The sequence below is a fragment of the Emydura macquarii genome, unplaced genomic scaffold, assembly GCF_026122565.2.
Source record: "Emydura macquarii macquarii isolate MOO-44397 ecotype Brisbane River unplaced genomic scaffold, CSIRO-AGI_Emac_v2 contig_746, whole genome shotgun sequence".
Classification (NCBI taxonomy): Eukaryota; Metazoa; Chordata; order Testudines; family Chelidae; genus Emydura; species Emydura macquarii.
In genome coordinates, this window is record NW_027130883.1 from 654,625 (window position 1) to 670,350 (window position 15,726).

The 15,726-nt window shown below is 51.9% G+C and overlaps 1 protein-coding gene across 1 annotated transcript in view; it reads left to right on the plus strand.

Moving 5' to 3' along the window:
* Positions 1-15,726, plus strand: part of LOC137149438 (IgGFc-binding protein-like) — a 185,650-nt gene that overhangs the window by 139,988 nt on the left and 29,936 nt on the right. Inside the window, exons 38-39 of the mRNA XM_067542955.1 lie at positions 10,555-11,128; positions 15,081-15,658. Of these exons, the coding sequence (XP_067399056.1) occupies positions 10,555-11,128; positions 15,081-15,658 (1,152 nt within the window). The remainder of the gene's footprint in view (positions 1-10,554; positions 11,129-15,080; positions 15,659-15,726) is intronic.

The following is a 15,726-nucleotide window of genomic DNA, read 5'->3' on the forward strand; positions in this document are numbered from 1 at the left end:
GTTTTCACCTAATTCTGGTTCCGATTTGGGTTTTGATTCACTGAAAATTGTGGCTTGCACCCTCTGTTAATCTGAGTAGGGGCCACTCTCCCTGGCCAGTGCACCCAATTGTGACCTTTGCCTTTTCTTTTTCACTGCGAAGGTGAATAACACCATGGCCCACTTACCCATCTCTCTGAACAACGGGGCGCTACGGCTCTATCAGAGCGGGACCTCCCTCGTCCTCCGCACCGACTTCAACCTCAGGGTGTCCTACGACTGGAACAACCACCTGAGGATCACTGTCCCCAGGGTCTTCTTGGACAGACTGTGTGGCCTGTGTGGCAACTACAACGGGGATCCCTCTGATGACTTCCGGACCCCGGCCGGGGCCTTGGCTCCCAGTGTCTCCGTCCTGGGGGCAAGCTGGGCAGAGGAAGATGAGGATCAGTTTTGCTGGCACGATTGCATTGGAGGTTGCAGGCCCTGCACTGCCAGCATAGCTGGAAAGTACAAGGAGGAGGCCTCGTGTGGCCTGATAAGCAAGGTCTCCGATGGGCCCTTCAGCCAGTGCCACGCCAAGGTGGATCCTACAGTCTACTTGGACAACTGCGTGTCCGACCTGTGCCACAACGACGGCTACAGGAAGACCCTGTGTGAGGCAGTGAAGGCCTACGCAGACGCCTGCCAACTGGAGGGGGTCAGGATTGGGGAATGGAGACAGCTGGCCAGATGCCGTGAGTACAGATCTGTTTGCCAACGTCTACGGTCTGCTGGTTAGACCGGTGAGCCTGACGCTCAGCCCTTGAGTTCTAGGCCTGGTCTGGGGAGGAAGCAAGTGCCCGTGGTTTTGGACTGAGCAGTAATTTCAGAAATCAGGACTCCTGGGTTCTACTGTACCTACAGTACTCGTCTGTCCATGGTATTGTTAAGTGTCTGTCACTTTGCGTATCCGACGTCCACTGACAACAGCTGGGGCTGGGGTAAAACAATGCTGTCGGCCTGATCCTGTAAGGTGCTGAGCGCCTCTTGCAACATGCTGAGCACCTTCGGCTCCTGCTGAGGTCACTGGGATTCGGGAGCTCACAGAGCCCCGCAACATACACCCCTTTGTGTCTATTTTAAATAATGCTTTGGCATGGAGAGAACTTGCTACTAAATTGTGGGTTCTTCTCTCCCCAGCCATGGAGTGCCCCCTGGAGAAGAGCCAGTACCAGCTGTGCGGAACGGCCTGCCCAGCCACGTGTGTGGACCAGTCAGCCCCCAGCAGCTGCCAAGACCCCTGCGTGGAAAGCTGCCAGTGCAGGGATGGTTTTGTGCTGAGCCAGGGGAAATGCATACCCCAGGGCGGCTGTGGGTGCCTGTTTGAAGGGCGCCCCTATGCCCCCAGTGAGAGCTTCTGGGTCGACGAGGCATGTGGGAGACGGTGCATATGCAACGCAGCCACTAGGCAAGTCCAATGCGTGGCTGCTACATGCAAACGTTCAGAGAGATGCGGGCTAGTGAACGGCGTGCGGGGCTGTTACCCCACCAGCTACGCCACCTGCTCTGTGACAAGGAATCTGCACCACGTCACCTTTGATGGACAGAGATACGACTTCCAAGGCACCTGCCGCTACCAACTCACGGCCCTGTGTAAGAAGGTGGGGGGTCTGCTGGACTTTGAGGTCTACTTCCAGGAGAACGGTACCGCTCCTGTGCAGATCAAGGTGTATGAGACTGACATCAGGGTCAGCAATCAATTCCCGGGGAAAGTCCTGGTAAGTTTCCCAAATTGTTTCTAGTCTCTCTCAAACATTTCTGGAAAGTCCCCTCTGTGATCAGCACAGGTTATAGTGCATGGAAGGATTTTGAAATATAAGGTGAATTGTAACCAGGTTATTCTGTGACTAGGGAGCTAAGGGAGATATTGAAGGATGAGTGTGACGTGGTTACACTTCGGATGTGGAAGAGAGTGTCTGTCCATCACAGGGTGCTCTCTTCCACACTGGGTGCCTCCTTGTGGCTGAAAGTTGGGATTAGCTCTGCCTTTCTGAAGCCCCTTCCTGGAAGGGCTCACTCCAGCACTCTCTCTCAGGACCCAACGGCTCCCTCCTTGTGGCTTGGCCGTCCAGCCAGCTCACTGTCGTTTTCCTTTTCTGGAAGGTTTGTCTCTGCACCAACCTTCCCAGGCTCTCTTCCCAATTCACTGTCCTCAGTTGTGCCACTTTCCAGTGGCTACTAGGGGAATCTGGACCCAGCCTTGTCTCAGAGTTCCAACCCAGGCACCCTACAACCAGCAGCTAAAGTCAGCCCTGTCCCACGCCTTGTTTTTGCTTCTCTGGACTGTTTCCTACATTGCCTCTCTAAGTATCCTTCTCCACCCTCATCCAGGAGCACCCTTTCCTCCTGGCCAAGACCCCTTCTCTCCCTACCCTCAGAAAGCATGACTCCAGACCTCCTCCCTGAAGCCCCCTTCTGCCCTCAGCTACTTGGCTTCATACCAGCCCCACCTGTTTCTATCCAAGTGAGATGCAGCCTTTAATTAGTCCTCATTGCTCCCTGGCGTCTCTTCCACGTGCAGCCTAAGTGGTATATTGGCCCACCTGGCCACCTTAACCCCTTTCAGGGCTGGTGTGGGGCGAGCACTCCCTCAGTGTCAATAACATCCAGCATCTGTAGGAACCTGGCGAGCTGGGGCTCAGGTAGGACAGAGAGGAGGGACCTGCAATAGTCAAGCACAGAGGAAATGCAAGTCTGGTTGGAGGATCCTGCCCAGTCTGGAGAGCTGGGACGCGGGCAGGCTGTAAGGACCCGGAGGCTGGACTGGATGAAAATTTGAGCCGAGGTGGATTATTATCGTAATCATGGGGCAAGCAATGTTTAATATGCCATGTGTCTTGCTTTTATAGGTGAACGGTTTATTGATTAACCTTCCTTTCAACCTCGATGATAACAAAATCACTGCGTATAGAAAGGGCTGGGCCACGGTGATCCAGACAGACTTTGGACTCACCGTTACCTTTACTGGGTGGTCAGGACGCACCACGGTCACTCTGCCAGTCACCTACGCGGGCGCCGTGTGTGGTCTGTGTGGTAACTTCAACGGTGAGAGGGAGGACGACTTGCTCATGAGGGATGGCACGCTGGCACCGAACCCCAGCAGCTTTGGCCAGAGCTGGAAAGTGGGAGACCTCCCGGGATGCTCTGCAGTAACGATACCACCGTGCGCAAGTCTAGAGGCTATTGAAAAACAACAACGAGGTAGCAGAAGGCAGTGTGGGCTCATCGTCCATAAGAGCGGCCCCTTCAGAGGATGTCACAGCAAAGTGGACCCCGAGGGATACTTTGTTGACTGCGTGTACGGCTATTGTGCCCTCAGTGGACGGGAGAGTAACGTCTGCCAGGCCGTTGCTGGCTATGCCGAGGCATGTCAGGAAGCTGGAGTTATGATCTATCCCTGGAGGACAACGAAATTCTGCTGTGAGTCTCCCGTGTTCACCACTGCCTGCCCCACGAGGATCACTATTCCAAGCTGACTGGTAGATGTTGATGTAAATATTCAGTTCAACATGTGCTGTTCCCTAATTAACAAAGAAGGCCTCTCTCCAAAGGATGGGTAGAGCACAGACAGTGGCCATAGCATGAATTTTTTGGCACTATTGATCTGAATTCAAAACAAAACCCTAGTGGTGAAAAGCTCAGCAGAACATTCCCAGGCCCATGAGCCATCCAATCCCTACACCTTGATGTTGGTCCAAATTAGAAGCGTAGCCCTGGGAGAGAGATTACCTGAATTGCATTGCCTGCTGTCTCTGGGGCACCTGGTTCCCCAGATCTGGGACCCGATTACAGATGTTGCTTTTTTATTAATTAACCAACCCAAGGAAATAGAAAATGAGAAGCTTTAATGAAATTGCTAGTTCTGTGATGCTTCATTTAGCACGTTGCTAATGCACCATGAGCTAACTCTTTGTTCTAATTACAGCTCCGTCCTGTCCTCAGAACAGTCACTACGAATTCTGCAGCAGCGGCTGTGATCTGACATGCAGCACCCTCTACAACCCGATTCAATGCACATCCCAGTGTAAGGAAGGCTGCGAGTGTGACGACGGCTTTGTTCTCAGTGGCGACAGCTGCGTCCCCATTTCCCAGTGCGGATGCCTCCACAGGGGACTTTATTACCAGGCTGGGGAGACCTTCCACCCAAGCAGTTCATGCAAGGAGCAGTGCGCATGTCTGCCTGGTGGGGAGGTTGTATGTAATGTTTTCTCCTGCAGCCTTGGTGAGGAATGCGGGGTGGTGAATGGGGTCCAGAAATGCCACCCATTTGGATCCGCAACCTGCTCTGCCTCTGGCCATCCGCACTACCTCTCTTTCGACGGAGTCCCCTTTGACTTCCAAGGCACCTGCACCTACATCCTGGCCAAGACCTGCACCGATGCCAGCCACCTTACACCATTCACTGTCAGTGTAGAGAAAGAAGCCTGGGGCAGCGGGAACACCTCCGTGGCCAAGCTGGTATCCATCCAGGTGTATGGGATCACACTCACCCTGCTGCAGAACAAACGGGGGCTCATCATGGTAAGTCCTTCTTCTGACCCTCCTATAGATCATTCTTCACTTGTCTTGGACAGGACAGATTATCTTCTGTTCTGTGCTGGTTTGTCACCCAGCCAACCACCTCCTGAGTCTCCCTTTGTGGACAGAAGTCATTGTGTGTGGCCTGCCTTGGCATCCTCATTAATTTACAAAAGGCTTTTAGAAATCCAACAGCAACAGGCCTCCTTAAGGGTCTCATTCAAATACAAGTTTTCACATATACCAAGTATCTCCTTATCTGATCATTCCCACGTATTTCCTGCCTGCCATCTCACTCCCTTAGTTTCAGGGTTCTCTGCAGGAACCCACCAGCCTCTATTTTCTCATTTCTCCCTGAGAACTCACTCTGCTGGGACAGGAGCCTGGCTTCTTCCTACTGCTATTATAGGGGACTCGTGATTCCTGATGAGGTATGCCTACTTAGGAATAAGAGTTGGCTGACCCCCAGGCCTCTAGTCCCTAAGGGGCAGGCCACCCTGTTACAAGGTTCTTGTAACAGGCTCATCACTGTAGTATTTGAGCAATATATTAAGCAATGTGACTAATATCTTTCTCATGTTTCTTCTCTCCTCCTCTCCCCAGGGAAGGAGGTGTGTGCAGTGGGGTGGTTTGTTGTGGATTTTTTTGGTATAATAATAAATGTACATGCAAATTGCCATATATACGTATTGGCGAAAGGAGGTCAAAGCAGGCGCCTTGGCCTTGGAGAGGAGGGTGGCCAGGTTTGTGTGGGTTCTTAGCTCCTGAGGCAGTTCATTCTCCAGTCTTGGACCAGCTCCCAATAAAGCTCCGTCTCCTGCAGAGACAAAGTTTATCCTTATTGCAGAGATCCCCATTGTGACAATGGAATGAAGGTGTCAACCAAGGTCTTCATCCTGGTGGTTTAATCAATCTTTTAGATACCCTGGTCCCGGGCCTTTGAGCTCCTTGTGACAAGGACTGAGAACTCGAATTAGATTCTGTGTTGTCTGGGAAGCCAGGGTAGGTAGCGGAGGACAGGTTTGATGTGTGCAGCAGCCAGTGTTGCTGAGGAGACGTGCTGCAGAGTTGTGTAGCACTTGAAGATTCCTACGGGCTGAAGGCTTCATGCCCGGGTATATCACCTTGCTGTAGTTCAGCGGAGAGGAGACAGAGCCGTGAATGGTTGAAGCCAGTTCATCTTTTGTCAGAATGGGATGGAGTCTCCTACCCACCTGGAGATAGTAGAAAGCCTTACTCATGGGTGCTGCTATGTCAGAGCTTCTCTTGGGCAAGATGAGCATCCTCCTGCTCAGTTCCATCTTTGCCTCCCTTCTTGGTTAGCCCCCCTATTTATGAGTATTAATTATTTGGCGAACCCCCTCCACGCACCTCACATTTTGCAAACACGGGGTGAAATTCCTCCCCATTATATCTCCATTGGCCTCTGTGTTGAAGAATCTGTCCTGTGGCATAGTCCCCTGGGAAGCCTACAGTCTAACTTAGGACAAATCGAACCCAACACATAGGAAATCAGTTGAGATAGGAGAAGGGGTGAAGGAAGGAAGCGTCACCAGGGACGTGGGTTATTAGCGGGGGAGATGGAGAAGACATAGGAGACTGTTCTGAGTCCAGGAGTTTGGTATGACAAGGAGCAGGCCAAACAGGGGTTGAGGAGTTGGGAAAGGTAAGCGAGAGGATCGGGAGGGAGGGTCCTGGGAGATGAGATCAGAAAGGTAGGTCAGGGTGACAATGTCAAGAGCTTGGAAGGTGAGGATGAATCATTCCAAAGTGAAATCTGGAGTCACGAGTCATCCTGGATTTAAGCCAGGGTGTCGGAGAGAGCTGAATCTCAAAACTCGTTGTTCATAGCCCCTACCCGGAGATGCAGCGTCCACCCTCCCTACTCATAGCGCACGTGTTGTCTTTTCCAGGTGGACGGAGTGTCCCACAACCTCCCGGTGATAATGGTCAACGGGCGGCTCCAAGTATATCAGCACGGCATTAATGTCCTGGTGCAAACTGACTTCGGCCTCACCGTGAGCTACGACCTGGTTTACCAGGCCAGAGTCACCATCCCAGGGAGCTACCAGGGCCAGACGTGTGGCCTGTGCGGGAACTACAATGGACAGCGAGATGAGTTCCTGCTCCCCGATGGCAGGACAGCCCCTGATGTGGCAGCATTTGGCTCTGCTTGGGAAGTCCAGATCCCAGGCGCATCCTGTGTAGACAGATGTGCTGGGAACAGCTGTCCTGTTTGCGAGGAGAGGAAGAAGGACGACTTCAAAGGGCGCAACTACTGTGGGCGGCTCACAGACCCCGACGGCCCCTTCGCTGCCTGTCACGACATGGTCAGCCCTGGCGTGTATCTGAGCAACTGCCTGTATGATCTGTGCTTGGCCAACGGGGCTACACAGGTTCTGTGCCAGAGCATCCACAGCTACGTGACGGCCTGCCAAGAGGCCAGGGTCTTCATCCAGCCCTGGAGGAGCGCCTCCTTCTGCCGTAAGTGCCCTGAGACTGAAGGAGCTCTGGGACGTGCTGTAGGAGGGGAGTGGGCCAGCATTACTGGGCATCTTATTCCAGGTCTTCGGGCTTCTTCTGGAGCTCTTCTGGGTGGGAATCAACCATCTCATGTTCCCTTACAAAGGTTCTCCTCCCTGTCCTGTTCTCCTCTCCTTCGTGTCTGTTCTTTTAGGCCACGGTGTGAGATCTTTCCAGACATCAATTATTTCTCTCTCTATTTAAGCTGTGAGTTGCCCAGCCAACAGCCACTTCGAGGTCTGCAGTGAACTCTGCACCACCACCTGTGCTGGAGACATCATGGACTGTCCAGAGACTTGCGCTGAAGGCTGCCAGTGCGACTATGGCTTCTTCTTCAATGGTCAGGGCTGCGTGAGTCTGGAGAGCTGCGGGTGCTTCGAGCACGGGAGATACTACAAGGTACTGCCCCAAGCAGTCTGGATCTGATCTAATTTTTGCTGTACACATCTTAAATCCTCCACTTAGGACTAGTCAGGAATAGGGTTTGCTATAGTGGTCAGAGCATTGGCGCATCCGGCCTGGCATCCCCACTCTTTTAGTACCCAAAAGGACAAAAAAGGCAAGAAGATCCCTTTACTCATTGTGGGGGAAACTGAGGCGCAAGGAGGGCAGTGACTTGCTCAAGACCATCCAGTGAGTCCGGAGCAGATGGGGGGATAGAACCTAGGCGTTGTTCCTGGCCCTCAGCCCATTAGACAGCCTTTCTCTTTCATGTTAAGAGACATCACATTATGACACGATACTTTTTCACACACATCACCCCACAGCTCTGGGTTTAGCACTGCCAGAAATGACCAGAAATAACCGTTTCCAGTCACGCTGCGTTATTTCTCCTTTTCCAAACGTCCCGTCAGCCCAGCGAGACGGTCCTGACGAACGAGTGCCAGCAAAACTGCAGCTGCGTTCCCGCCCGAGGGGTGATCTGCGAAGACCACAGCTGTTCCAAAGGAGAAACCTGCCGGATCAGAGACGGTGTCATGGCCTGCATCGGCCCAGGTGAGGGACCGTCACTGACTGAAACACACCCTGAGGGGTTATTGCACAAGCGGTAAAGTCGTTTTGATTACGTCTGTTCATCCTCACACTCTCTGCTCATTCATTTAGCCTGGAGCACTGACCCGTAACATTACACAATTTCCATTTGAAAGATGGAAAAACTTGTTGAGTCAGAGTCTCTGCCCGGTGCAGCTTCTGATGTGCACAGCAGAGCCAGCTGGGCAGCTGGCAGGGAGCTGATCACACTCCCAGATTTCCTTGGGTGTAGCCCGAGGGCTGCTATAACTGGCTGTGGGAGGCCATCAGTCAGCTGGGCGCTGTCAGAGCCCATCACATCCCAGCCACTCTCCTTTGCCTGCTCCACGCTGCCCACAACATGCCCCTCAGTGCTACACCCACCTGCGCCGGGCGTTGCAAGGAGGGAGACACAAAAGCCGGTTTTGCTGTGGTCTCACCCATGCAGAGATTTCCCCAGCAGGGGACTTGCGGGAGGTTGGTGAATGGTGCAAAAGAAGTGTACATGGGCCAGAGGGAGAGAGACACAGAAGGAACGTGTGGGGATAGATCGATATAATGAAGTGTGGGGGGAGGGACAGAAAGATAGATGGACAGTACTGATTAGTCGAATGTTTCCTGTCTTTCTATTGTCTTTCCCTGCTAGATATTCCAAAGCCAACCTGCAGTGTGGTCCGCTGCATTGAAGGAACTATTTGCAAGATGATAAACGGGCAGCCAGTGTGCGTGCCAATCTCTCAGGCCACGTGCTGGGCTGGGGGTTACTTGCATTACCGCACCTTCGATGGACGTACGTACGATTTCCATGGCAACTGCAGCTACACGGTGGCCAGGACCTGCGGGGATGACTCCAGCCTGCCCTCCTTCCACATCATGGCCAAGAGCGAGATCAGGGGGAACACACAGGTCTCCTACATTGTGTCGGTGACCGTCCAGGTGGATGGAGTTACCGTCAAAGCGGCCAGGGCTGAGGTCGGCTTTGTGTGGGTGAGTGCTGGGCGCACACCTGCCCCCTGCTCCTACACACCCCTTGTTGAATAGAGGGCAAGATACTGCAGCTCCCACCACTGACCAAGGCATGTTGTGGGCAGTGTGGAGCGGGCAAAGGAGAGTAGCTGGGATGTGCTGGGCTCTGACCATGTCCAGCTGATTGATGGCCCCTATGGGACCACAGCCCCCAGGCAACACGCAACATAGACAAGGTCCAGATAGGTCCGAATAGGGAACACCCTCTGCTCAGAGCCAGTGTTGACACCAGGGCCCAGCACGCACTATGTTGAGCTGTAGGGTGCCGGGTGGGTGACCTAGAAATCAGTACTGACCCCAGTGTCTAGCTAGCGGGTGCTGTGTGGCAGGGAGTGGTGATGGGGGGTCAATCAGGGGCACTGTCCCTCGGAGTTGTGCTGATCCCAGTTCCCCAGCACGGCGCTAGAGGGTGCTGTGCTGAGTGGAGTGGGGTGCGTGACTGGGCGTGGGGAGCTGGCGGCTGTGTCCCAAGCACACAGGATCTACATGCCAGATAAAAGTGCAGACCTGAGCTCTTTGCTCATTCCATATCCCCCGGCCCGTTGCGCAGGAGCAGGGCCATACCCCAGCTTTCGTGGGCAAATCCCAGCTCCGCTGAGTCCATCCTGCAAATTCCCCGGCAGTTTCTAATGTAAGAGGGACCCCCTCTGAGATCCCACCTGAGGAGAATCCTGACTCCCGGATCCAGGAGAATGTTGTCTGAGCTATAAGATACAGGGAAACCGAGGCACATCTAGGCAGCTCAGGGGTTCTGCCCTACAAAGCCTGCTCCAACCTGAGGTATCTCAGGGGCCCTGGAACATTCTGGACAACTCCTTGAGATCTCTTGCCCCTCAAGTGCTCCTCCTAAGGGTCTCACCCACACTGCCCCTTCTTCCCACAAGAGGCACCTCCTAATGGCTCTAACCAATGCGCCCCCAACCCCTAGAGTAGCGCCCACTCATTCTTCTCTCCAGTCCTTTCCTCTACAACGGGCTACATCAAAATCATGGATATAATATTGGACTGGGTTGGAAAAATCTATGAATGACCATGGGGCCAAATCATAATTTCCTGTGAATCTGGACACAAACCGGAACCAAATTTAGATGAAAACAGCAGATTCGATCGAGCTGGCCTGAGAGAGCTAATTCCATTGGCTGAAAGATTTCAATATTTTGAAAATTAGCTTCATTCCAATCTGAACGAAATCCATCAATTGCTAAATTTTCTAAGAAGAATGAAGCCCCAGCTCCAGGTCAGACTCCATGGCAGGCTGCCAAGGAGCTGGTGGCAGGGAAAAACTAAACAGATTTTGAAATCTGCCTCGTTTCCTTCAGGACTTCTTGGAAACCTTATGATTTGGATGAATCAGCAAATACTAGTGGAAAAACCGTAGCTGAGTAGAGATCAGTGTGTAAATGACAGACCTGTGCATCCGATTGTGACCTTTGCCCTTTCTTTCTCATCGTGAAGGTGAATAACACCAGGGCCCACTTACCCATCTCCCTGAACAACGGGGCGCTTCGGCTCTATCAGAGCGGCACCTCCCTCATCCTCCGCACCGACTTCAACCTCAGGGTGTCCTATGACTGGAACAACCACCTGCGGGTTACCATCCCCAATATCTTCTCCGACAGTCTGTGCGGCCTGTGTGGCAACTACAATGGAGATCCCTCCGATGACTTCCGGACCCCGGCTGGGGCCTTGGCTCCCAGTGTCTCCGCCCTGGGGGCAAGCTGGGCGGTGGAAGATGAGGATCAGTTTTGCTGGCACGATTGCATTGGAGGTTGCAGGCCCTGCGCTGCCAGCATAGCCAGAAAGTACAAGGAGGAGGCCTCGTGCGGCCTGATAAGCAAGGTCTCCGATGGGCCCTTCAGCCGGTGCCACGCCAAGGTGGATCCTACAGTCTACTTGGACAACTGCGCGTACGACCTGTGCCACAACGACGGCTACAGGAAAGCCCTGTGTGAGGCCCTGAAGGCCTACGCGGACGCCTGCCAGCTGGAGGGGGTCAGGATTGGGGAATGGAGACAGCTGGCCAGATGCCGTGAGTACAGATTTGTTTGCCAACGTCTACGGTCTGCTGGTTAGACCGGTGAGCCTGACGCTCGGCCCTTGAGTTCTAGGCCTGGTCTGGGGAGGAAGCAAGTGCCCGTGGTTTGAGAATGAGCAGTGATTTGGGAAATCACGGCTCCTGGGTTCTACTGTTGTACTACAGTACTTTATCCATGGTATTGCTAAGGTGTCTGTCGCTCGGAATATCTAATGTCCACTGAGAACACCTGGGTGGCTGGGGTTAGGTGATGACAATATTTAAGACACTCATAGAATCCTAGATTCTAAGATCAGAAGGGACCATCATGTTTATCTAGTCTGACCTCCTGCACACCGCAGCCCATACAACCTCGCCCACCCACTGATGTAATAGACCCAGGACCTCTGGCTGAGTTACTAAAGTCCTCAAATCGTGATTTAAAGACTTCAAGTTACAGCGAGTCTGCCATTTACACTAGTTTAAACCTGTAAGTGACCTGTGCCCCAAGATGCAGCAGAAGGCAAATAAACCCTAGGATCTCTGCCAATCTGACCTGGGAGAAAATTCCTTCCTGACCCCAAATCTGGCAATCAGCTGGACCCTGAGCATGTGGGTGAGACCCATCAGCCAGACATCTGAGAGAGAATTCTCTGTTGTAACTCAGAGCTCTCCCCATCTAGTGTCCCGTCACTGGCTATTGGAGTCATTTGCGGCTAGCAGTCACAGATCAGCTACAAACCATTGTAGGGCAGTCTCATCACACCATCCCCTCCATAAACTTGTCAAGCTCAGTCTTGAAGCCAGTTAGGTATTTTGCCCATATTGCTCCCCTTGGGAGGCTGTTCCAGAACTTCACTCCTCTGATGGTTAGAAACTTTTATCTAATTTCAAACCGAAACTTGTTGATGACCAGTTGATATCCATTTGTTTTTGTGTCCACATTGGGGCTTAACTTAAATAACTCCTCTTCCTCTCTGATATTTCTCTCTCTGATGTATTTATGGAGAACAATCATATCTCCCCTCAGTTTCTTTCAGTTAGGCTAAACAAGACAAGCTCTTTGAGTCTTGTCTCATAAGGCAGGTTTTCCATTCCTTGGACCATCTAGTAGAACTTCTCTGCACCTGTTCTCAGAGCCGTCCCTAGGGTAGGGTGGGTCGGAGCGACCGCCCCCGGCTCTGTGCTTTGGGAAGCCCTGCTCCAGACCGGGTGGGAGGCAAGCAGCTGCAGCCCTCCCGGCTGGGAGCGGAGACCAGGAGGGAGGCAGGTGGTTGCCACTAGGGTCCTGGCTTTGTGCCGGGACCTGGCGGAATTGGGGAATGGCGTACCAAGGGAGCCAGGCCCCCAGGCGCCAGCCTGCGGAGGGGAGCCAGACCTGCCCTTCACAATGCACAGCAGCAGTCACCCCTCAGAGCCTCCTCTGTCCCCTGCACATTTTGAAGGGCCTGTCTGGCACCCCCCCACAGGCGGGGGGGTGAGGCTGCCCTGTCCGACCCAGCACCAGGCTGCGGGGCTGGAGTGAGAGAGGTGGGTGCCACTGGGCTGTAAGTGTGGGGGGGAGGCAGTGGAGCCCCCGCACAGGAGAAGGTAAGCGGTGTGTTCCCCCCTCAGGTACAGATCCGCCCCCTCCAGGGAAGGTGGGAGCGGCGCCATGGGAGCCGGGGACCCCTCCTGCCCTGCGTGGGGGTATCTGAGGCCTTGGGGAGGTCCAAATGCAGACTTGGTCCCGGGCGCTGGGTGGGAGGCCCACACAGTGTGGTTTGCCCTAGGCCCCGCACCTCCGTAGGGATGGCCCTGCCTGTTCTAGTGTGAGTTCACCTTTCTTAAACCTGAAAGACCAGAATTGCACACACTATTCCAGAGGAGGTCTCACGAGTGCCTTGTATAATGGTACTAACACTTCCCTGTATCTACTGAAAATACCTCGCCTGATGCACCCCAGGACAGCATTAGCCCTTTTTCATGACCGCATCACATTGGCTCATAGTCATTCTATCGCTTCCAACTGATAAGTCTCCAGTTTATAGCAAGAATTTTTGTTGTTAGTCCCTAAATGCACAATTTGCACTTTTCAATTTCATCCCATTTCTATTACTTCCGTTTTTTAGATCATCAAGATTTTCTTGTATGATTTTCCGGTCTTCCTCCATATCGGCAATATCTCCCAACTTTGTGTCATCTGCAGATTTTATTAGCACGCTCCCACTTTTTGTGCCAAGGTCATTAATGAAAATGTTAAATAAGATTAGTTTGAGTCTGATCCCTGATGGACTCCGCTAGTAACCTCCCTCCAGCCTGACAGTTCACCTTTCAGTAGGACCAGTTGTAGTCTCCCCTTTAACCAGTTCCTTAACCACCTTTCAATTCTCATATTAATCCCCATCTTCTCGAATGTAACTAATATTTCCCAAGTGGAACTGTATCAAATGCCTTCCTGAAATACAGGTAGATTAGATCTTTGTCTAAAAAATCAGTTATCTTCTCAAAGAAGATCAGATTGATCTGGCATGATCTACCTTTTGTAAAACCATGTTGTATTTTATCTCCGTTACCATTTACCTCTATGTCCTTAAGTGCTTTGTCTTTCAAAATTTGTTCCAAGACCTTGCATACAGTTGAAGTCAAACAAACAGGCCTGTAGTTTCCTGTATCACTTTTTCCTCCTTTCTTAAAAATAGAAACTCTATTAGCAATTCTCCAGCCATAGGGATGACCACTGAGTTTACAGATCTATTAAAAATCCTTGTCATTGGGCTTGAAATTTCATGTGTCAGTTCCTTTAATGTTCTTGGATGGAGATTATCCAGGCCGCCTTGATTTAGTCCCATTAAGATGTTTGAGTTTGACTTCTGCCTCAGAAGGGGTCATTTCTACTGCCATATACTCGTTCCCATTAGCTACCCTGCCACTACCCCTAAACTCTTCATTACCCTCTATAATAACTGAGGCAAAGTATTGGTTCAGGTGTTGGGCCATGCTTAGATTATCTTTAATCTCCACCCCATCCTCAGTGGCTAGTGGTCCCACTTCTTCTTTCTTTCTTATTTATATGGCTATAGAAACTGTTACTATTGGTTTTTGCAAGGTCCAGATCTGCCTGACTTTTGGCATTCTCACTTTATCCCTACGCTTTCTGACCTCCAAAAGAGAGTTTTCCTTGCTGATCCATCCTATTTTCCATTCCTTGTAGGCTTTCTGCTTTCTCTTAATCACCTGTTTGAGATGCTTGATCGTCCAGCTTGGTCTGCAACCCTTCTCCTGAATTTTTCCCCCTTGCTTGGGTGCAAATTTCTGATAGTTTCTGCAACTTTAAGTCAAAGTAACTCCAAGCCTCCTCCATAATCAGATCCTTGAGTTCTTCAGTCAAGACCATCTCCCTAACTAATTCCTTTCATTTTTAAAACTTTGCCCTTTTGAAATCAAGGTCCCTAGTTGCAGATCTATTTTTGTTTATCCTTCCATTTAGTTTAAACTGAATTAGCTCATGGTCACTTGAACCGAGGTTGCCACCTACAACCAGTTCTTCTACAAGGTCCTCACTACTCACCAATACTAAATCTAAAACGGCATCCCCTCTTGCTGGTTTAGTGACTACTTGGTGAAGAAATGTGTCAGCTATCCCATCCAGGAAAATCTGGGCCCTACTATTATTTCGTAACACCTTTCTTCCAATCTATATCTTGGAAGTTAAAGTCTCCCATAATCACACAATTCCCAGTAGTATTTATTTCATTAAAACCATTAACAAGGTCTCTATCCAATAACCACTCTTTCTACTATGGACCTGATCCTGTAAGGTGCTAGGCACCTCTTGCAATGTGCTGAGCACCCTTGACTTCTGCTGAGGTCACTGGGATTCGGGAGCTCACAGAGCCCTGCAAGATACAGCCCTTTGTGTCTATTTTAAATAATGCTTTGGCATGGAGAGAACTTGCTGCTAAATTGTGGGTCCTTCTCTCCCCAGCCATGGAGTGCCCCCTGGAGAAGAGCCAGTACCAGCTGTGCGGAATGGCCTGCCCGGCCACGTGTGTGGACCAGTCAGCCCCCAGCAGCTGCCAAGACCCCTGCGTGGAAAGCTGCCAGTGCAGGGATGGTTTTGTGCTGAGCCAGGGGAAATGCATACCCCAGGGCAGCTGTGGGTGCCTGTTTGAAGGGCGCCCCTATGCCCCCAGTGAGAGCTTCTGGGTCGACGAGGCATGTGGGAGACGGTGCATATGCAACGCAGCCACTAGGCAAGTCCAATGCGTGGCTGCTACATGCAAACCTTCAGAGAGATGCGGGCTAGTGAACGGCGTGCGGGGCTGTTACCCCACCAGCTACGGCACCTGCTCTGTGACAAGGAATCTGCACCACGTCACCTTTGATGGACAGAGATACGACTTCCAAGGCACCTGCCGCTACCAGCTGACAGCCCTGTGTAAGAAGGCAGAGGGACTGCTGGACTTTGAGGTCTACTTCCAGGAAAGCAACACTGCTCCTGTGCAGATCAAGGTGTATCAGACCAACATCAAGATCAGCAATCAATTCCCTGGGAAAGTCCTGGTGAGATTCCCAAATTGCCTCTAGTCTCTCTCAAACATTTCTGGAAAGTCCCCTCTGTGATCAGCGCA